At 37.7% G+C, this 24,148-nt stretch overlaps 1 protein-coding gene across 1 annotated transcript; it reads right to left on the reverse strand.

Moving 5' to 3' along the window:
• Positions 1–1,286: 1,286 nt before the first annotated feature.
• LOC135465705 (vesicle-associated membrane protein/synaptobrevin-binding protein-like) lies at positions 1,287–24,036 on the reverse strand. Its single transcript, XM_064743019.1, has 7 exons — positions 23,901–24,036; positions 7,669–7,821; positions 7,069–7,175; positions 6,474–6,545; positions 5,785–5,847; positions 4,343–4,468; positions 1,287–3,251 (listed from the first exon to the last, which is right to left on the reverse strand). The coding sequence occupies exons 1-7, from the start codon at positions 23,956–23,958 to the stop codon at positions 3,081–3,083; spliced, it is 750 nt and encodes a 249-aa protein (XP_064599089.1). The 5' UTR covers positions 23,959–24,036; the 3' UTR covers positions 1,287–3,080.
• Between the last annotated feature and the right edge of the window lie 112 nt (positions 24,037–24,148).

The following is a 24,148-nucleotide window of genomic DNA, read 5'->3' on the forward strand; positions in this document are numbered from 1 at the left end:
TATTCGTAAGCTTCGCAAGTCTTCACCTACACAGAGTACATGTATTCTTCTTGTAAAACCACACAAAGCCCAGGCTCCATTATTAACTGGCACAGATAAGCACTGCCGTAACAGAACATTTGCATAATACCTGCTCATTTTTCCCGAACAACCTCAGCACCTTCATCCCATTCAAAATTCTAAACAAACAATGAACACAATTAAAAATTTACGCAAGGACAAAGAAAGGAAGAAAAACAATTCAGAAACTTGATAAAAATGATCCTATTACATCAAAACATAAAATCAATCACACGCAATAAACACCGCCTGCAAGAGATAAGCTGATCTATTCTTGAAAGGGAAACCACCAATTCTTGTCTGTCATTGAAAACGAAAAACTATATGGTTAGAATGCTTATATATCTACAAGTTTTGTTGAACTGTATTCCACCTTAAATGCTATGAAACCACCCTCCTATCCATAACCAACTGTGGGTTAAGTTTTTCAAAGTATTTCTTTCATACTCCTTACAGTGCATGCGTCGCTATCTTTCGCTTTACATCACTGTCACCAATAGACAAGCTTGATCTCGGGAGTACCCCAGGCGCACGGAGGCTTGTTTAGGACTAGTCTCATCACTCATGTCCTCCCGCGGAACTATTAATCAGTATTTATCAATAAAATTGATTCAGGTGTTGGTCGGAATCATGATGCACATTCCCTAGACAAAGAGAAAGCAGGTGTATAATAATAAAGTATTATTAGAGGCAAAGGCTGAGGCGGATGGTCACTTTTTGCCTCATCGCTGTGACCCCAGTGACCTCGGCGTTGTCCAAGGTTTCTGTGGAAAATTTGCTATTCGTGGCAGTGATGTAAAGCGAAAGGTATTGAGTGACGCATACGCTGTAGCGAGTATATACTTCTCCAGCACTGAGCACAATCATCACAGATCATGTGCAACAAACACCTCATGCATTTTAATGTGATTAACTCTTTTTTCAAAACTGCAAATATTTAATGTCTTTCGCATATTAATCTCACCATAATTATTATAGCATGTCAGCAATATTTCGGCCGTATCAAGGCAATATTACTTGGAATACATGTATTACTTTACATGAACATGTTATATTGATACATATCATATCATATTGATCATACTGATACAACGATCGCCCGGACTGAGAGTATAAACAATATTGTATCCCAACAAAGTCTCATCATTTAATGCCCCATTGTTCTTCCATTAAAACGTCTATATCAAATGTTACCAAGTTGAACGATTTCACTCCCCTCCCCCCCCCCCCCACCCCCAAGACTCATCCTCTAGAGATGTCCAGACCTCTACTATAGTTATTTGCATTTTGATTGGCCGAAATTGTGCCGAAATGACCCTGGATTAGTTAGTCCAACAACATGTCCAATGTGATGTTGCGGATCCAGGACAGCGAAGACGTGAGAGAAGTAAAGTGCTACACTCTCTCTCTCTACTTATATATGTATGATCTGCTTTTTCTCAATTGTCTCTGCATTATTTGGGTCAGACTGAAAGAGAAAAATGAAGAGAGAAGCATAAAAAGGGAAAAAAAAAATAAAAAACCCAAAACAGGCCTTTGAAGCTTTTTAGAAAGCAGCATGGAGAGCATATAAATATCATGAGTGTGACAGGTTAGCACACAGATCAGAATTGTCCCTTTCAACCTCACAAAAGAAAGTGACTGTCCACTGACAATCTTCCGACTATACAAGCTACAGCACACCTACAGGCCTCCACTCCAATTCCATATATATGCCTAATATATATATAATATGTACAGGTACATCTACATTGGCAGACTTCAATATAAACACTCCTTCCACGGAAGAGAAAAAAATGTCAGACAATCACCAACACATATGAAAAACTATTAATTATACAAGAATTAACATAGAAGGTGTTGCTTTTGTACACAATGGACTTGTCTTTAATAATTGCGATCAATTTTTCATAATCGATTTTCATAATTCAAACGAATATTCCACATACTGAAAGATATTAAAGCAAGCTACAAGTAACATCAGAATACAAATCTATGAAATCTGTTCAGTAAATAACCTCCCAAAACCTTTACTAAATGCATTTTTTATAATTTACAAATTAGCTTCCATCTGTCAATTACACGAGAACTGGTCAGGATCCAAGGGAGATAACCATTACAAAGCGTTCATTTCCCTACCCTGGTATCTTCACTGCTGTGGGCGTACAACACAGCAATGTGGTAGTGCTATACAAGGCAGCAAAGTCTAGGGAGAAAACCTGAACAGTGTGCATGGTAACAGCCATCCCAGCTCCCATACTTTAGAGAAAAGTGTGCGCAGCTAGGAATAGTAAGGCAAGCAGTTGAGCACGGATAGTGTATACATTCTGTAAGATTGCACAACTAGCGCAAACCGGGAGATACAGGAACCGGAGTGCATGAACGACAAACGGAGGTCTGCTTCAACCAGTATACCCTTCATCAATGCACTCGCATCTAGTGCATCTCAAGAGCAACGAGAAATAGCCCACAACTACAAGTATGTGAATTTCTCAAGCTTCCCTTCCCCCCTCCAAATCATTAATCACCTGCATCATAAAAACTGTAAAAATCAAAATCTTTGAAATAAATAATTACTCCATGCACTTTTTTTTTTTTTTTTTTGTCGCAAGCACTATTGAGAAGCCGAGTCAAAATATCAAGGATCAAGACAGGTTATACCATTAATCATAGATAAACAATACTACTTTTCCAACTGTCTGACCAGTATCGCTGCAAAGGTGAATTACATGCACTCCCGGTTTGCCCTTGAGTTATTCATGAATCTACATGTATATACATGTACTATATATACGAAATCTCAATATGTGCTCCGACCTTTCAGCTCTAAATCTGAAAAAAGCAGCAGGACTTTATATTTTATCTGAATTCGATAATGCAGGCTTTTCTCTGTTTCGTCTTTTAACAGATTGAAAAGATATGAAATCAATAAGAGGAGAAGACAATAGGAAATCTATAGCCTTGGTTGCACTTTGTAAAGGCAAGGTACATGTAAATATTCTGGATAGAGTTCAGCCGAGTTACAGGAGAACTTTGCCGAGGATGAGACCCAGTATTAACGCCACAATCGCTAGGACTATTGGGGGGATGTTGCTGATTGGACTGGCCGACTTCACCGACAAAGCAGAGGAGGCCGGCGTTGAGGACACCGTATCCGACACTGCCACTTTACGCAAGCGCACCGTTTCCTCCTGTGGAAAAAGCCAAAAAAAGTTGAGTTCTAAGTTCTAAGTTTGCGCAAAAAAAAAAATTAACAAAACATTATTTCTGATGCTCTTTGTTTTTCAGTGGAATATCATCCTGCATCCATATATATATATATATATATATATATATATATATATATATATATATATATATATAAATCTTCTGAACAAGCCTTAAGACATTTAAGATAAATAACTCTCACAATTGGGCCAAACAGGTCACTTAGTCACATTCCAAATTTTACTTAACCATGTTGAAATGCAATTTAGATTAAAATTAACAGACTCGAAAAAGCAATGTGAAGAAATAAACAAGCATTACTTACAGTTTGTCACTACATTAGATTTTTGATGACCACTAACAGTCAATTTTACTATGCAATGAGAAGTATGGCAAAGAGAGATAATTCTTTTCCAAGGAAGACAAGCAGTCAACACATTATGATATATAATATAAACATACACATACAAAGATTTGATTTGATACTAACTAATGCTTGATAGGTGGGTGCAAACGTTGTTGTCGTTGTGGGCAGGGGGTGACTCTTAGTTTAATGAGAAGATTATTCGTAACCTTTTCTCAATGCTGTTTAAGCTGCTGTACTCTGCATGTATCTACGTGTATCAGTATTTGAAATTATCTGAGTTCGTTGACTGATCGAAAGGGAACTATCTGAATGCTGCCTATATGCTTCGGGCCCTTCCGGTTGAATATAAAAGAGGCAGAATGGCCAGCACTCTTTATATAGAATTCAAATAACGGCAGGACTTCTCCGGGCTCATACAAGCTACATATTCAATAAATATTTTTTTATTTCCGCGTGAGTGATTTAGTTTATGAACTAACTATAAAACTTCGTTCATACATCGCACTCAGAATTTGTTTAAAAAAATCTTGGGCGAGAATGAGAATGGTGTAAAACACCAATCAAATAAATAAATAAATCTTGGGCGACCATGTCACTTTAATACCAAAAGGACGGGCACGTGGACAAATGAGCGCCACATCACATTACTAGTGATCAGTCATTACTAACGTGCATACAACATTATAATAATAGTCTATGCTGCCTTACCTTCATCTTATTGTTGTCTGTCCTCAGCTGGCTGTTCTCTTCTCTAAGCTGGCTTTTTTCCGACTGTAAGCGTTTACATTCTTCCGCCAGCTTCCTGTACTCTCCCACTGGGTCGGCAGGGTTAGCCTGTGCCAGACACAAACTCCATTATTCACAACAAACGCTTTACATCTAACATCTATGAACAGGCCAGCATTAAGAAGAAGTTTCTTACAAAAGATCTTTTATGTGAAATCTACCACCAAATCAAGATTAGAAAATGGAAGCTCATAAATTTACATGTACAATCAAGTGTCCAGTGAAATGCATGGACCGTTTCATTTAAACTTTGACTTGGTTACTACACCATTTTAATGAAGCTGTCATCATATCATACATGTACATGTGGGTGTACTCCAGTTATTTTCACAATACATGATCCAGTTAATGCAGGAGGAATAAACAACAAAATATGACGTGGTTGGATTGGGTCTCTGTTGTGACTTCAATTTTAAAGGCTAACACCAGAGCTGTGCGAAAGGTTGCAATTCGCACATAAATACATGTCGTCTGTTTATATCTGAATGCTCACACGGTTATAGTTTGACACCACCTCCTTAAGATTTTTACACACTGAATATCATTGTTAGATTGTTAGAGCTTGCATTGGTAAGGTGTAACGACGGGTATGGGATGCATGGTCTGCTGATGTAAACAGAACTCATACTTCAACAAGAGCAAACCTTTAATGTTGAACCTACTTTTGCAGTGGATCACGTTTCTCTGCCTGGTTTCGTCCCACCATAATGCTGGCTGCTGCCATATACGTGAAATATTCTTGAGTATGGCATAAAACCCCAATCGAATTAATAAAGAAATAAATATTTTCTTTTGTTTGCTGTTTGACACTGCAATCAAGAATTTTCACTTACACCATGGCATTCCGATTTACAGGTGGAGTGTCCTTAACAAAACATCCAGCTTTTTCCAGGTGCCTGACAAATCACATGACTTCAGGATTCCATATTGTTGTTTGAAAACATTTATTTATTTATTTATTTATTTGATTGGTGTTTTACGCTGTACTCAAGAATATTTCATTTATACGATGGCGGCCAGCATTATGGTGGGTGGAAACAGGGCAGAGCCAGGGGGAAACCCACGACCATCCGCAGGTTGCTGCCAGGCCTTCCCACGTACGGTCGGAGAGGAAGCCAGCATGCGCTGGACTTGAACTCACAGCAACCACATTGGTGATTGACTCCCGGGTCATTATGCTGCGCTAGCGCGCTAACCAACTGAGCCACGGAGGCCCCTGTTTGAAAACAATGCACATGTAATATATTTCATATCAACCGGACCTGACACAATACGTTTGTGGACAGAGAGGTTGCTCTTGTCACAGGATTTATTCATTACAATTCATACCAATTAGAGATAATGTTAACAGGTTTGTTACTCACCTTTGGCAGCGTTTGTCTGTCTGAAATAACCTGTTTGGTAATTTCTTCATTATTAGCATTATTCTGAAAGTACAGAGGATCACAAAGCATGAAAAAAAACCTTTATTACACTACAACAGGTATTTACATGTAAATTAAGAAAAAGAATAAATTCTTTTAACACTGTGTATTTGTTGATTATCATAATTACTTCAGGGAATTTATCGTTTTATCCAACTTGAACAGTCCTCTGTCAAAACATTTATTAACCGCTGACATATTTGCTTCATTTATTTGTTTCATAGTTGTTTTGCGCCACACGTCAACACTGGCTGGCTGTGGATTTTATGGATGAAGGAAACGCAAAAGCCCAGGGATAAACCCTCAACCTTTGGCTTGTTACTGAGAAACTTTCCACTGATTTACATACAGATATGCACAACTTATTTGTGAAAGACAAGTGGCCTTCAGTGACTGCATAAACAGGCACAACCATTTACCACGCATTGCTACAAATGCCTCATGAACAGAGAAAGCCAGGGAATCCACAAATTCTCTGCCCAAGGCTGGGACTGAGCCCGCACCTTGTGTGTCCTAACAACTGACAAACCAGTGTCTCAACCAGATGGCCACCCCCTACTCCCTCTACGCAGGTTGAACAGAAGTGGTTAGAAACAGCTGCATGACTAACTACTGGTGTAAATATTTACCATATCAACTGGCATTTCAAAAACACATTTAAGTTTGGAGTCCATTAACTTCTCGGCTGGGGCATCCTTCCACTGAAAATAAAAAGAATACGAGGTGCATGTATGCATCAAGAACATTAAACTTGTACAACGCCCTGACCGTATTTCTAGTTACATGGTGCATCCCATGGCCTCATAAAAATTAAAGATTAAAAATTGATTTCTTGAGTTATCAAGTGCATAAAAAAAAAATTTTTGGGGGCTGTTTAGGTCTGTTTCCACCCCTCTTCCTGAATAACTGGATATATTATTTGCTGTGTTTACGTTTAATATACACAGCACAAAGTACTTCTCTCTGGTTTTATTATCTTAATACTGTTGCATATCATGAACAAACAATTTTAATCTTTTCTCTTTTTTGGAGTGTCACTTATTTGCTTAATTAGTATTTAACAAATAACCATCAGGTCTGTGCATGGAGGAAAGTGGGTACATAAAGTAGGAGATATCAGCCCTTAGCAGGTACCTGGCAAACTTCCAGATAATGTCAGGGTGAAAGCCACAAATTCTGCATTTAAGTCTGTAACCTCATTGGTCTTCTGACAGTGACACTTACCAAAGCCTCCTGGTTTTCAATCTTGCCGTCTGGAGCGATCATCGTCTGCACCATGAACTTGTGCTTGTTCTTCTCATTGGGATCATAGTCAAAGGGTTGTAACATGACTGCAATATACATGTGCAAGCGCATGTAGACATGTATGGAAGTACGAAATCATCCAACACAACCTTAAGCAAATCACAAGAGTTTGATGGAGCGTGATCTAATAATGAAATACTCGATCCTTGCTTCATTTTTGTGACGTCTGAAGAAATAAAGCTGGGCAGTCCAGAAAAGCTTTCTTATTCCACACTTGACATTATACCTCACTTCAAATATAATGTACAGTGACAAAAAAATGCAACTGAGATGCATTTACTAGTTGTGAAAGACCAAACTGTGTTTGGAAGCAACCATTTTTAGTTTGTGAAACTCTTTATATACCTACATTTAGCATCATAAAATAAATGCCATTAATTTATAATTTGACAGGACATATCAGAAATAAAATCAAATGTAAAATTCACATAAGCTGCAATTCAAAATCACAACAGCAGCAACTTAGACTATAATCTATATTCACATTATTATGTGCACACATAAAGTAATCTTTGTTACCTGCCACGGAGACGGCTTTTCCAGGCTCCAGCAGGCCGCTGTTTGGCCGCACACAGTACCTCTTTGGCGCTGTTGTCTTCACTTTGAAGCATACCCGTGACATTGTGGGATTAGTTAGGGTTAGATTTGCTGTCACCACATCAGTGAATGGTCCTGGAACACAAGCCAAAGCATGGTTCATTTAGAATTTTGTGTCCGTTTCAATTTTAGATACGATAACTTTCATTGTTCAAGAAACAGACAGGGTAAATTTTTTTGTTTGATTGACATTTTACACCATACTCAAGAATATGTCACTTTAATACAAGATGGACCCCAGCATTATATACCCTATTGTTTCTAAAATTTGGGACAGATATCAGTGTTGTTGATAGCAGAATATATTACATTTCTTTACCAGCCATTTTGAAAAGTAAAGATATGAGTATCTTGTTCATTAGATGGTCTAACCATGTGAGAAAAGAAGAAACTACATACTCCCGTTAGAATTACAGATAGATATACATGTATATTGGCTAAAATGAGCAGACCAAGTGTCCCAAATTTTAGAAAAAATGGGGTAGGAAGAAAACTGGGAAGATGTACTTTTTCTTGAAGTAAAAGAATTATGGAATGCATCAATAATAAATGGTAACAGTTCTTACACTGTGAGATGTAGGCCTTGGCATTTAGAACAAATTTCCCACAACTTTTAAATCCCCTCAAACAAAATCTAGGTGTGCTAATACATCGAACATATAACACACAGCTGACACAACAAAGAAGACTTAATTCCAACTCAAAACTTAAATGACTAAATGCCTCTAGACTTATGTTTTTGGTTATGTTCGTGTCTCTGTCTTCCATTTGTAAGACAACAGCAGACATGTTAACTGTAGGGGGTACTCCTCATCAATAAATGTCCCATTGTGTAATATTACAACAGTTCCTGGACATACACATGTACATGTAAATGCAAATATATTCAAACAGGAAATGAAAACACCTCGACAACTGTATCACAACTCAATTAATTTTGTTGCAAAATACCAGATTTGTTAAAATAAATTTGATTTTAAAGAAATTACCATGGAGATAAAAATAAAGTTCCAAATCAAAAAAAAAAATCAAAAAAATCTTCAGAGTAAATAGGGCTCTTTTCGGACAGCTATGATCAATGAACATATTTTTAATGATGGATCTGGCTGGCAAATTTTGTGATCAGCCAGTGCAGTCTGGATGAATTTGCAGTCTGGTTGAACCTCACCTTCTGATAGCCTGGCAGATTTATGACAGGGCTGTTAATCAGGTGACCTCATTAACCATGGACAAGTGGCATTGTGTGCAAAATTAACCTTATCATACATGTACACGTACATGCACAGATCGTCTTCTCTTCTCGCCACGCTTAACCAATAAATGGAATTAATACCCATGGTTTATGAAATAATACCCATGGTCTATGAAAGTCCTATTTTTTGTAATACGACTTTTTGATTTTGATGCTTTGTTTCTCAAAAACGATAGTATGCGCTCAATACACTATACCTTAGTCTATGATTAGCTCAGCTTCGCCTCGATGCTATGTTATGCAGTCCTTGTCAATCATGGTCTATTCTCTATGTATATGAATTTCCAAACACACATTACACTGATGATGCTTTGGCAGGACTCTGAAACTGACCAGCCCTGCAGCTGTGAGGATGAGTAATAGATAACAGGGCCAGAGTGACCTGGTACTAGTACATGTATACACACTGACATGATAGCCAACCCAAGGTGCTGCATATCAGAATCAATTTGCATATAGTGGAAAATGTACACACAATCTTAACAGTTCAAAATGGGTCAAACTACCAAGACTTCATCTTTGCACATTCAGTTCATGAATACCTTGAAGCATATAAGATTTACCTCTCAAAAATCATTTTATATTCATTTCAGTTCTATGCTGTACTAGACTTTTGCTGCCTGCTGACAAACACAGATAACCACTTAATGGTAACCATGAGGCTTTTGTATGAACATGTTCTCTTAAAACAATGGTAAGTACACGTGCACTGCATTGAAATCTTAATTCCAAGAAACCATGATATTAAAGGTTCAATTTATTATAACATTAGGTTATTGATTCTCATGGTACAACTGTACAGTTCAGACCCTGAACTGTCAATCATGGGGAGGGGGATACACGTACAAACAGGGAACAAAATGTTTAATATTTAGGGCTCTTCAAAGCCATGTCTACGACAAAACTGAGGTCACCTTATGCGATTTTGTGGCATTTGTTAAACAACATGGAAACAGGCAAAATAGTCTTAAATTATAAATTTTTGTCGAAATAATCACTGTGACAACCTACGATCAATTTGAGCTTTTTATTTTGAGCTCTTAAACATGAGTATTGAATGACTAGTAACTCTGCCAGCTGTATGAACACGAAGTAAAGTACATGTGCACAGAGTTAATACATGCACATGCATTCTGCCAGCTGTATGAATAAGAAGTAAAGTACATGTGCGCAGAGTTAATACATGTACATGCATTCTGCCAGCTGTATGAACAAGAAGTAAAGTACATGTGCACAGAGTTAATACATGTACATGCATTCTGCCAGCTGTATGAACAAGTAAAGTACATATGCACAGAGTTAATACATGTACATGCATTCTGCCAGCTGTATGAACAAGAAGTAAAGTACATATGCACAGAGTTAATACATGTACATGCATTCTGCCAGCTGTATGAACAAGAAGTAAAGTACATGTGCACAGAGTTAATACATGCACATGCATTCTGCCAGCTGTATGAATAAGAAGTAAAGTACATGTGCACAGAGTTAATACATGTACATGCATTCTGCCAGCTGTATGAACACGAAGTAAAGTACATGTGCACAGAGTTAATACATGTACATGCATTCTGCCAGCTGTATGAACAAGAAGTAAAGTACATGTGCACAGAGTTAATACATTGACATGCATTCTGCCAGCTGTATGAACAAGAAGTAAAGTACATGTGCACAGAGTTAATACATGCACATGCATTCTGCCAGCTGTATGAACAAGAAGTAAAGTACATGTGCACAGAGTTAATACATGTACATGCATTCTGCCAGCTGTATGAACAAGAAGTAAAGTACATGTGCACAGAGTTAATACATGCACATGCATTCTGCCAGCTGTATGAACACGAAGTAAAGTACATGTGCACAGAGTTAATACATGCACATGCATTCTGCCAGCTGTATGAACACAAAGTAAAGTACATGTGCACAGAGTTAATACATGTACATGCATTCTGCCAGCTGTATGAACAAGAAGTAAAGTACATATGCACAGAGTTAATACATGTACATGCATTCTGCCAGCTGTATGAACACGAAGTAAAGTACATGTGCACAGAGTTAATACATGTACATGCATTATACAGGGGCCAGCTTGTTCAAAAGTCTATTAAGTTAAGCCAGGCTTAAACCTAATGCAGTTTTGAACAACTGGACCCCGCTTCCATATCTGGACTGTGGTGTAGTATTAATGGAATCGATTCTCACAGGGGTATTACACAATCCAATTAGCTATGACAATACAATAAACCACAGATGATTTTGTAATAAGTACATGTGAAAATTCACAAATTGTGATATTTAATCACAGACACTAACACAAGTAAATAATAAAATTGACATTTTCGAGTCCGTGTAGTCAGCAAACTTAAAACAGGATGTATTTATTTATTTATTTGATTGATGTTTTACGCCATACTCAAGAATATTTCACTTATAAGACGGTGGCCAGTAGGGAGGAAACCGGGCAGAGCCCAGGGGAAACCCACGATCATCCACAGGTTGCTGGAAAACCTTCCCACTTACGGTCAGAGAGGAAGTGAAACAGGATGCAGTTCTCTTTTTCGTTACAATATTTTCCTCTGTTATGTCACATTTTTAGGGGCGTCACAGTGTTACAGCAGTATACAGAACATCAGACTGAGATAACCCAGCAGAATCCCTTGGTGAATTTATCAGTCTAACTCTCGGTGATCAATAGAATAAATGAAAGCGTCCTGCAGCGAAATGAGCAACGACATGACTTGACCTGCATTCTATCTGTCTATACTAATTGAAGGGAGATCAATGAAAAGGCTTTCCAGGTTCCAGTGATTGAAAAGAACAGGTTATGCTAGATACTATTTACCGATTCATTTTTTTTGTTCTTTTTTATAAATCTGAACTGCATCTCACGTGAATATTCAGATTGATGGCAAATACAGCTTTAAGGATAAGTCCAATAAATACTACACATACTGTACAGATTCCAAGCTAGAAAAATCCTTACGCTGTTTATTACATGTACGAAATGCTTGATGTAAATACATGTATATTTATTTATTTAAATGGTGTTTTTATATGACGTTGGCCAGCATTATAGTGAGGGGAAACCGGGCAGAACACGGGGGAAACCCAAGACAATAACTTAGTATGTGTGTACTAAGTATTGAAGCTAATAACAGACCCTTGACAAATGAGGTGGCATGTTCAATCTCAGCTCTTGCTGTTTACGCTGTGGTTTTATGTCAAGAGATTTGAAATGTTTTCCTCAGTGCCCAATTTTCCCCAATCTTGAAAACAACTTTTACACTTTAAAAAGAATCCTGTGAAGCTTATCCTGTAACGATGTACACCTTAGGACATACCAAGAACTATAAAATTACATGACGATTTATTCACTCCGTATTTACATGTATTAACAAACACAGAAAACCACAGTAAACTTTGTATACACATGTACATACACATATACTGTAAAAGTCAGAGGCCTCTTTCACAAAGATCCATACATGAACTTCACATAACTTTTCTTGTAATCACATCACCTTAATTTTTCACATTTTTTTTATATTTTTTTTTTCTTAATTGATTGAATGGTTGTCTGGCCAGATCTACATGTACATGCCTATGTCTTGTACATGTAGGGCACTTAAGGTTCAGTAGCTCAGCCAGCGGCCAATGACCATCACCAACTTCCCATATCATGTTGTGACAACACACCCCTCTCTCAAGATCATGCACGAAAAGCCGTTCTAAGAAACAAAACAACTAGGTCAAATCTTTACTGGTCAAAATTCCATTAAAAAGGCAGTTAATATACAACATACATGTAGATGTTTGGAGCACGATGTCAGCAAATATATTAATATGTCCACCAAGTTTCACAGTAACAGTTGAGTGGGCATGGTAGATTAACCAGGCATCCCTGGCAATTGACAGGGCACTGCAGGTCATCCCCTCACCCCAAGCAAGACGATACAGTTTCCTGTATCATATTACAGAATTTCACATGTACATTTGTGAACACAGAGACTTGGATTTACACTGGCATTCAAGTAGATGGCAGAACAAAGTGGGAGCGCCTACATGTGTGTTGACTGATGAAGGGTGAATTTACCAAGACCACACACTAGCATCTTAATCAATATTGTCAAACTTTGACATCAAACACTCTACAGTAAACAAATCTAACAGCGCACTGTTCCGTGACTAAAAGAAAATAATAATAAAATACTATGGGTGAGGCTGAAGCTGTGATTTTATACTGTGAGATCTTTTATGGTTGCTGGTTCACTGTGATATCTGGAAGTGAACACAGTTAACCACACACAGACTCAACTGAACTAGAGTTGCCTGCATCATTTACTGTATGCTAGACTCCTAGTACATACATACCCTTAGGTTGGGTAATGCTCCACTATCACTTTTTACCTTTGAATGAGCGGAAAACTTTGAAAACTACATCTATAAGTCTTCGCCTAAAACTACCTAGGTACGTAAGCGCAGTTGAAAATACAGTTCGCCTTCGACGGCAGGAAGGTGTGTGGGTCTGAAGGCGACCCATCGCTTGCCCTAAAATGCCACCCCTGAGCAATAATTATTACAAATGTTGTTGATAATATTCCGATAGACAAACAAGTTAATTTTATCTTAACGAGCAAAGGGTACATATTCATGAGGAGGCAATACAGTATGCTTAAAGACAAGGTCTGCATATTACAGACCACCTTAAGATAAATGATTATTGTGATCCATTTTTCTAGAGGTTGAAGAGTGAAAACAATTTGCCATGCTCTTTGAAAAATCAGTTCCGCACCCAAATAGAGAATAAAAAAGCTGTTACTTCTGTTGTTTGGGTCCACGCAGGTAGTCCTGCAGGACACCTAGTGCTTTTGTTTTGATTATTCTCATTATTCAACTGATTTGCGAGCAACAAACAACCTAGTCCGTTTGACCGATTGTGTTAAAATTTTGCAGTGAAATTCCCCAATACCTGAAGTTGTGCCCTACAGAGCCCAGATTTTTTTTATGTCACATGATTTGGAGGCCATACTGGATTTTATATGAAATCGTTTAAACATGTTCTTTTCAAGAAGCAGCGAACAGATTATTCTGAAATTTGATAATCAGGTAGGCCGTTGGTAGTTACAATCAGTTTGAAAAAATTGTTGACTTTCGTTAAATGCTGTGGAAGCTTGCAATTGGTCGAAGTTGTGATGACACAGCTAGTTTTGAAATTTTAATTTTTTATAACCTATTATAGTGTATTTTGGGCAGCTGATTCTGAATCTGCTTTTATTTTTTGCCTATCTTTATAACATTTTCAGTCAACAAACTAGAACTTAATTACGTAATTTCAATAAACTGTAACTCGAAAACTATGATGGCTAGAAACGTGAAACTTGCACCAAATCTTACCCCCAAAAGCGGCTCATTCCGTAGTATTCCAACGGATCTGAGCTACCATCAAAGGATACATGAAACGCTTTGGTTTTATTTCTTACTGCACAGATTATGATGTGTAATAACATAACAGTACAAACAAGTAAAACTGGCTTCAAAGTGCAGTTTTCTTATGGCCCCAGCAGTCAGTCCAGAAATTCAGTAAATTGCAGCAGTGATGTAAAGAATGATTCCTCTTTAATAATAACTCTGGGAGGGGCAGACTGACTGGGTCTGGCCGAATGGGGGCGGGAGTGTGGTGAACAGACCGAATGGGAGCGGATGTTGGGGTGCGGAGGGGGAGCTAAGCTAATATACTCCCAAAATGAAAATTTTTTTAACAAAAATTCTGGGGCATATTCTTCTTTATGTGGCATAGAAAGATAACCATTGTTTTAGTGTTCCTTTTCACCTATCCTTTAAAAGTTTCCACGCTAGAAATGACATCCATTTTTAAACATGCTTATCCTATTGCTTTAACACTGATTTCGACTGCATCTGGACTGATACATGTATACATAATCTGATGATTTGCGCCTTTCTGCTGCACTGTCAATGACTTCCCCCAGGTGCTGTGCGTTCAGATATTGTTAAGTTGTCTTCCATTTGACAGTGTACAGTGATAACTATGAGAACAAACAACATGAACCCCAGCCGAAACTACTTAACAGTTCACATTATATTTGAACCTTTTAATGTTCAAATGTTCATTTAAATGTTCATTTACCTATCACAAAATTCAGCTTTCAACTCAAGTTTAAAATCCACGTGTATGATCCATGAAGAACCTGTACATTTACATTTATACATACATGTAAATGTACACTTTGTCTGCAGGTATGATATGTGTACATGAACCAAATATGAGAAATTGGGAGTCTTTTTAGTTTTGTGCTATTACAAGTACATGTATAAAGTAATCCTTGAAAACTACATGTATAAAGTAAAACTACATGTATGAAGTAAAACTACATGTATGACTACATGTATGAAGTAAAACTACATGTATGAAGTAAAACTACATTGCAGTGCTAGTGTACTTCACAGGTGTTTTATGAGCACACATGTACAGATTATTGAGAAAGAATACAGAAAAAACTCACATCTTTGGAGTGTTCTGTAATGGTTGAGTGTTAGGTAGGAGAGTGTTTTATGAGTTTCCCACTGGACTCCATTCTTCTTAATCCTGAATGAATGATATAGGCTACCTCGAAAATCTTAATTCTGTGCGCTCAGTTTATTAGCTTTTGAGGGACAGTTACATGTACATTTACAAATGTATTGATATGTGTAGTTGCAGACTAGGGGTGTTGCTTGTTGATTCCATGTGATGAGTCATCAATCAGACACACAGCCAACCCACATCTACATGTGGTACCTCCATATACCTGCACACATGCACCATCCAGTTACATGTATGTGCAAGTACAGTGTCCCACACCTGTATCATATCCAGTATTCCTCGTAGTGTGGTCTACTAGTGTTCTTCCACAGCTTAGTCAAGGGTTGAAGCACTTATCAATTACCACATAAAACAGCTGGGGTAATGCATGAAGACTAGAGCCTCAGACAAATTACGTTATGTAATGCATGAAGACTAGAGCCTCAGACAAATTACATTACCCATTATACAATCATGTGTCAGCTGCTAGGCCCCATAAAGACTTCATCCAGTGGGGAAAAAACCTATCAGTTGTACAGTTTTTCACACTGCACATAACCTTACTATTAAATGTTACATGCACGTGATACACAGTAATGAGCGAAAAATTGACACGAGATACTCAGACTTCAGAGCTTTTTGTCCAAACCTCAGCATGAGGTCTCAAGCTCTGGATTGCAAGTTTCTCGATCCACTATTGAATGACTTCAGCATGGGCCGATTCACACCTGAGACCTCATAAGTTAAGATCTAGAGGACGATGAACAGAAGCCATTTGCTCCCTTAGCCAATGAGGGTAATCTGATATCTAACAGTAGTCAGGTTAATTAAAAGATGGTGGGGGTGCTGTGACCCCCTAGATATCAAGGTTGTGAGCCTCAACCGCCCCTGTGCTAACACATGCATTCAGCTGTTTCGACTGGGTAAAGGAGTTATGTCTGGAATTTGTCTGTTTCCATGACATTGCTTATACAACACTACTTAATCCTCAAGTACATATATAGATATATGTACATGTACTACATCAACCTCTGCACACCTCTAAATAATACAATCTGAACATGTAAATAAGGACAGATAGAATTGCCCAAAATCAAAAACAAAACATTACTAACTGACGATACACTACGTGTACATGACAAAGTGGAAAATCCAATGGACATAGCCGTTTTATGCATACATGTGCACACTGTATATAGTCAAGTACTGAAAAATACTGTACTGTACTGTACTGTATGCGACCGCATACATTTACAGCTATTTTTGACCTGAAGAGGTTAAATATAGCGCACACACTGACTACGGGTCAAACAGTAATAAAACAAGGGGCCTCTGTGGCCGAGGGGGTTAGCACGCCAGCATGGCGGAATGATTCATGAATCTCCCACCAATGCGGTCGCTGTGGGTTCAAGTCCAGTCTGTGTTGGCTTTCTCTCAATCCGTACGTGAGAAGGTCTGCCAGCAACCTACAAATGGTTGTGGGATTCTCCACGCGCTGCCCAGTTTCCTCTCACCATAATAATGGCCGCTGTCCTATAAGTTAAATATTCTTGAGTGTAAATGATAAATAAGTGATAAAACAACGAATGACATATGGTCTAATAGTCTAATAGCTTTTAATATTTTCTGATATGGCCTTGTTAGTTGTAACCACCTACAGAAAAGCATTCACACTTTCTTTCTATCCACCCAAAAAAAAAAAAAAACGAAGAAAAGAGTGTTATATTTTTAGCGAAGGAAAGCACCAAATGGCCTGAAGTCTTCATTACCAAAGGGAGGTAACACTAGCCTAAACAGTGGCGAGAAAGTTATAGATAACAGCTGATTTCTAATATGTTAAAGTTCAGACTCCCGTGCTGAGCTCCACCCAAACACTTAGGATATAACTGACACAACATTCTTGGCACAGCCCTGACCTAACGCTGACTATCCCTCCACAAATTACTGTAGTGTTATACACACATACAAACCTCATGATGAGAGTATTCAGAGCTTCAATATGATCTTGGAATGGAATAACACTTACATGTATTCTTTAAGAAAGTTCCCACATATTTAATAACAATATTCAGTACTGTAAGATGAATAAATGTTCATTTGTTCTACATACGGATTACAGAATGATTACGACTTTGTGACTATGCACCTTGTCACAGTTTTAAGAATTTATTTTTTTATTTATTTATCCGATTGGTCTTTTACGCCGTACTCATGAATATTTCACTTATATGACGACAGCCAGCATTATGGAGGCAGGAAACCTACAACCACTTGCAGGATGCTGGAAGACCTTTCGATGTAGGGCCAGAGAGAAAGCCAGCATGAGCTGGACTTGAACTCATAGCGACCACATTGGGGAGAGGCCCCTGGGTCATTACGCTGCGCTAGCGCGCTAACCAGATGTAAAATTATTTTTGCTTAATAATAGCAGAAATTATCACATTTTCACTTTCGTACACTTCATCTATTAAATACATGCAAGATGCCGACTGCTACATTTTCCCTTTTTGTACACGTGTGTGGAGTCAAAATATGACACAGAGCTGTGTGGCGAATGCATAAAGAGTGATACAATTACAAGATGAACTGGTACAGGACTACAAACCCATAGGAATCTATGAATCATCTCATTATTACTCCATATGTTCAACTGTCAGCTATGACCCATTAAGCCCTGACTACAAAGGCAACAGCCTGCTCCATTCAACATCAGACGTCCTCCATGTACTACTATGGTCACCATAATGTACACATGCCATGTGTGTCCTGTGCCGCACTTCTGCTAGCCGCTAAGCTTGTGTCAGCAAAAGCCTCAACTCAAACCGTCTTACAGCTACTGCACGTAAGAGTAAAAATGTATTTGACATACAGGATATTTCAAATACTTACACAGGAAGAATGACTGCACTCCTACCTTCTGTTTGTATGTAATTACATGTAGGTCACACAACGCTACTAAATGTACACATACAACACTAATTTCCAAGACATATGTCTTTACAGTACAAATCTTACAGGCACTTCCTGTTGATCAAAATACTGGTATACAAAAACACCAAATACATACATGTATGACACAAGGCTCCTTAGTTTGAACACATGTATGTGTTCCATATTCAAAGCAAGAGACCAAGGTTGAATGTGTACTATTTAAAAATACATGTTTCAACCTTTTACAAAAATGTTCTACATTTATTACTTCAGACTCAGCTGTATGTGGATTGAATGATAATGATGAAGTCAAGAAATCTTCAGGTAAATTTCGAACGTTTGAAAGAAAATAAATTATAACGGAATGTGTAAATAGTACTAGCAGTCAAGCAGCTGTGTTCATTTATTTTATTTGGAATAAAGATTTTGGCATGAGAATTCAAACCTTGTGAAACATTCGAAATTTACCTGAGATGCCCGCATTTCTTCATCATTACATTATATATTAATGCTAGTGTAACTTCACTGCGCACCCTTCATGATTTCCATCAAGAGTTTTGTCTCATACAGCAATAGTAACAAGCCACAAATACATTCCCATGTATCAGAAAAAAATGGAATGTGAAGCAAAACGGATGCTACACTGTGAAATATCACATACATAAATGTATTTATATCAGAAAACGTTGGTATATTGATTGACTATACCAGGGAGACTACTGGCTCTTGTAGGACATATGCTTGTAGAACTGTCAGGTAAGGTTCCGATTACAAACTTCAATAGTGAGATAGTGACTGTGTATCAGGAAATGTTAAAAATGCAACTCAAAATTATGTTTCTTAAGAGCTTTTAAGTCTATGAATGAAAGAAACTTGTACGATAACTTAAACTTTTTATAGGTAAAACATGATATTTTCGTTTGATTTACTTTTTAGTTTTAACACAGCTTGTTTAGTTTGGGAGGCCAACAGTTTGGGAACCAAAACGTTTTCCAGAACTAAAGTGACTCTAGATATGGCCCTGTCTGCAGACCTGCACCTGCTACAGAAGCCTGATCGCCATTACACAGGCAAATACCTCCTTAGTAATATGCCTACCTGGATAAATGAGTTTACACATTTATTCAGGTATGTCTGAGCATACATGAAGTATAGCTGTCTAGAATATACATGTACATGTATTGATTAATGTTTTTTTTTTGTAAGCTTAGCTGGCAAATCCAACTATATTTAATTATTGAGGTGCAGAAATTGCATTCACCACTGCCATTTGAAATGTGATGAATTGGAACATTTGCTGTACTTCACCTGAAGTTCAGCTCCATGATAACACATCCATGATAACACAACCCTGATAAAACAACCACGATAGCACAACCATGATAGCACAACCATGATAGCACATCCATAACACAACCCTGATAAAACAACCATGATAGCACAACCACGATAGCACAACCACGATAGCACATCCATGATAACACAACCCTGATAAAACAACCACGATAGCATAACCATGATAGCACGTCAATGATAACACAACAAAAGGAGCTGTCTAATCCACTAAAATGGAATTAATCACATGCCTCAAAGTAAGGATGAACAAGGGGATCGGCAGATCATTCTCCTGAATTTTCAGACAGGAGATTGAAACTCTGATCACCCTTACCCCATCAATCGATCCCCTCAAGCTTACACATTTCATCCAATCTTGTATTGTGTGTTCTTTTCGCCGACTTTTCTGTAATCTGGGGACGTCACCCTCTAGATAGGTGTGTGGGAACCCCAAACCCACATATTAGCTTAACAATCTGATTACAGACAGGTCTTGTATCAATGGTTGTATATCATGGTACATATAACCACATTGCCGCGTAAAGATAATGGGCTCCCGCATACAATTTATGTTTTCTTCATTTTAAGAATCAGATTTGATCGCGTTTGAAAGAAAAAACATATAGAGAATTGTCATATATGTATTGATTTTAACAATATTCTTTCATTGATTTAAACGTGGTAATAGCATTAATTAAAATATTAACCATTAAATTACAGTTGATACTTTCAAAGTCATTTTTCAAACAATGTGCGTCCACAAACTCCCCAGAGGTGTGAACATTTTTTGGGAATTATTAAACGAAACATTTCATTTGTCACGCAATTTTCGCTGAGCCAATCATATAAGTAATCTACGCTCACCGACGCAAGCAGCCATTTTCATTATACCAACATCGGTGATTAGTTCTTTTTCTATTTAAACCGGCATAGAGTTTGTGCGAATTTCCCTGTAAGTGCAATAAATTTAGCTATTTGCGACCTACTGAGACCACCAACACGTGAAATCATCATTCCCCTGGAGTTTACATGGTGATCGAAAATTCGTTCCCCTGAATTTACGTTCAGGAGATCAACAGGCGATCGGCCTGTTCGATCGCCTCTTAGGTTGAGGCCTGTAATAAAAACATGCTTTATTGTGGAAATTCCTGTATTACTAGTGAAATCTGTGAATCAATATCTTAAAATATGCACCATACGTGAAGTGTACTGGTCAGCCTTGACACTAAAACAGGAGAACTGAAAACAATATGTCCACTCTTATACTGGTTTGCAAATATTCATTTACATTTGATGTTCAGCAGGCAAAACGTGCAAACAAGAAAAAAAAAACAAAAAAAAAAACAAAAAAAAACAGAAAAAAAACCCCCAACAACAACCTTTTAGACTGTTAGTGAAGTTTAACAGTCTGCCAGGTTTATAAAGAAAATCAAATATTATCATCCTAAATGGTTTTTTTTATGATGTTTAGCAATATTTGAAGATCAGGTGCTTCCTATTCCTGTACAACTAAATACAAATACTAGTTAGAATAAAGCTGAATCTCAAAAAATTAAGGGGCTGCAGAGGTACATGTACCCACAGGTTTAGCCAATGGAGTGTCAGTATCTTTGAAATGCCCTATTCTGATAAAATTAATAGGAGACAGATTGAGAGGGGAGGAGAAAATTGAAAACAAGACGCCATGATTTCAAATTCCGGCTAAATTTGAACATGTATATGTACCTAGAAGTGGTAGAAATGATGTAGTTGTTAACTCCTGAACTGTGCATCACACCACGGGCAGAATCTCCTGTATTTCTGACATACGAATGACTTCAATGGATCTACTTGTACAATCATGAAAACGAGGACACTGCCTCAGGCAGTCAATGTCAAGTATACATATATAGAGGCCATCAAGTTTAACTTGACGTCTCTCTGTTGTTGGCATTTTCATCTTTCGAGCTACTCTACACTTCTGATGAAATTTGTTTACTTGTCATATAAAATTGACCTTTTCCAAAAAAAAGAACACAAATCTTACAGTAATTAACAAGGAGATGAAAAAAAAAAAAAAAAAAACTTTTATTCAACTGATACTAAAAACTTAAGCATAGCACCCTTTTTGGAGGGCCGTTCAGGTTACCCCTAATGAAGATACTTGTATTTTTTCATGATGGCCTAATTTTTAGTTTGGATGCATAAAAGTTTAAATGCGAGTGTTCCTACCCGATAATCCAACAACCAAAATAACAAGAATTGAAAAATGTATAAAAAATGAGCTGATACCCTGAAGCATACAAAAACATAATTGTACACACATGTACATGCCTGCTGCTAACAGTAGGCAGTTCTTTCACCCTACAGAAACAAAACAAGGGCCAAAAGCAGGAAGACAAATAAGAACTTTTTATAGCCATGCTATCATGTAGATAATCTTTTTACAAACAGGCTCAAGAGACACATTTCTATGCCAGCCTTGCCAGGTGTTCTTTGATGTCATGACCTCAACAAAAATGGAGGTCATCCAATATGATTTACTGAACTGAAATGTATTAGATTTTATTTCTATATCATTGCTTTTTTATATTTATCATGTATAATTATAATATCATGAAATTATAAATCACAAAGTCGTACTTGTGATGACCTAGGCTCATGAATTTGAGGTCATTTTTATTTTGAGCTCTTAATAACAGGTGAATGACAAAATATTTTGTTGAACATTGTACACCTTTATGTAAGTGTACAGTAGTTTGCAACATAAATTTAACTGATCGTCTCTGAAAACACTTCCAGATCAGTTTTCAAATCATTTCTACATGTAAATGTAATTTTTTCACACTTAGCAACTAGTCGCGTACAGCTGAATTTGAAGTATGAGGGCGCTTACGATTATACCGAAACACAGGTGTTGCCAGCCTAGCCTAACCAATCGTGTGAGGTTATTCACCGTTATTGTTACGAGTTTGGTTCTCATAGGCTGGCGACACCTGTGTTTCTGCATAACTGTAAGTGTCCTGAGGCTGCAAGTGTTTAACGGCCAAAAAAAAAATGGCAACATTTCAAAGTAGCACCTTCTATTTGGTATTTTGAGTTTCACAATTGTTTTAGCTACAAATTTCTGCGAATGGCAATGCAACTTGCAATATAAAGTTCCAATAAAACTGGTATTTTATGTGGTAACTGGCATACTGCTGCTGGGTAAAAGCACAGGTCATCGTTGGGAAATCAGTACCCAGCTCTCAGTGTACTGCAAGATATCGCAACATTCTGACAAAGAGTAAGTTAGTAGTCTAAAAAGCAGCTCTGGCTCATAGTCTGTTTAAACAAGTTAATTTGTAAACCAAATCACATTCCTACTATTCACTATATTCAGCATGTTCATGGGAGCATACTAGTTCATCTAGACGGGCCCAAGACGGATATTCTAACATTCCTCGTCACCTTTGAGTCCATCGTTGCCTCGCAAAAAAAAACTTGTGCCACACATTTCTGGAAACGATTTCAATGAGGCCTGTGCTGGTGGCACCCAAACTTACCTGCACTAAAAATACAAGTTTTGCCCGATGCCTTTCTGGGTTGGATTATAAAGAGTCAAGATGTGCCTACAGACGACAGTGGAAATATATAGTTTTCCAAACGATTTCAATGCCAAAACTTGTTTACATTTCAACACAATTTCAAAATAGCTGCGGACAACGAGGCGCTTGGTTCCGTGAAAGTTTTATCATGGGCTCAGTGTTACGACGAAAGTCAGAATTTTAAAACAACACACTGAGTTCATCCAGATGAACTAAGCAACACATGTGACCTGCATGGACACACATCATTGCACTGAACTATTCCGTAAGGTGCAAATGCAATCCGTAAAACAGTTGTCTTAAGCTGAAGAGACCAGACGGCACATCGCTGAAAGTTACCTGATCGTGACGCTTTCACTTTCCAACGACAAATGCTTTATGTTAGAATGCAAGAATAAATGGTTCCAGTTCAAGGCATTTCAACAGCAATGGATGAGCGCTTGTTCGATCGAGGAAAATTAGCACTTAGACACGTTGAATTTCAACTTACCTCTGAACCTGAGTTCGTTTGGAGGTTCTAGAAGTAAAACCTGTTCGTTTTTCGACATTGTTTACACGTGTAATCCTATCTGTATCCCAGAAGATAAGGTAATTTTTGCCAAAACGCCACAAAAATCATCTACCATCAACAGCGTGCGCATGCGTAACAGTCATTGCCGGGAAAGAGGCTTTATGACATAAAAAATCCAAATCTAAAAGGAAACTGGACAAACCCCGAACATAAGTTTTGATTTTCAA

Source organism: Liolophura sinensis, chromosome 5 (genome assembly GCF_032854445.1).
Source record: "Liolophura sinensis isolate JHLJ2023 chromosome 5, CUHK_Ljap_v2, whole genome shotgun sequence".
NCBI lineage: Eukaryota > Metazoa > Mollusca > Polyplacophora > Chitonida > Chitonidae > Liolophura > Liolophura sinensis.

Coding starts and splice junctions, on each gene's coding strand:
- LOC135465705 (XM_064743019.1), bottom strand. CDS start 23,958: ATGTCGAAAAACGAACAGGTTTTACTTCTAGAACCTCCAAACGAACTC. Junction 7,176..7,668: donor AAAAGCCGTCTCCGTGGCAG/GTAACAAAGATT, acceptor TGTATATTGCAG/TCATGTTACAACCCTTTGAC. Junction 6,546..7,068: donor TTGAAAACCAGGAGGCTTTG/GTAAGTGTCACT, acceptor TTTTATTTTCAG/TGGAAGGATGCCCCAGCCGA.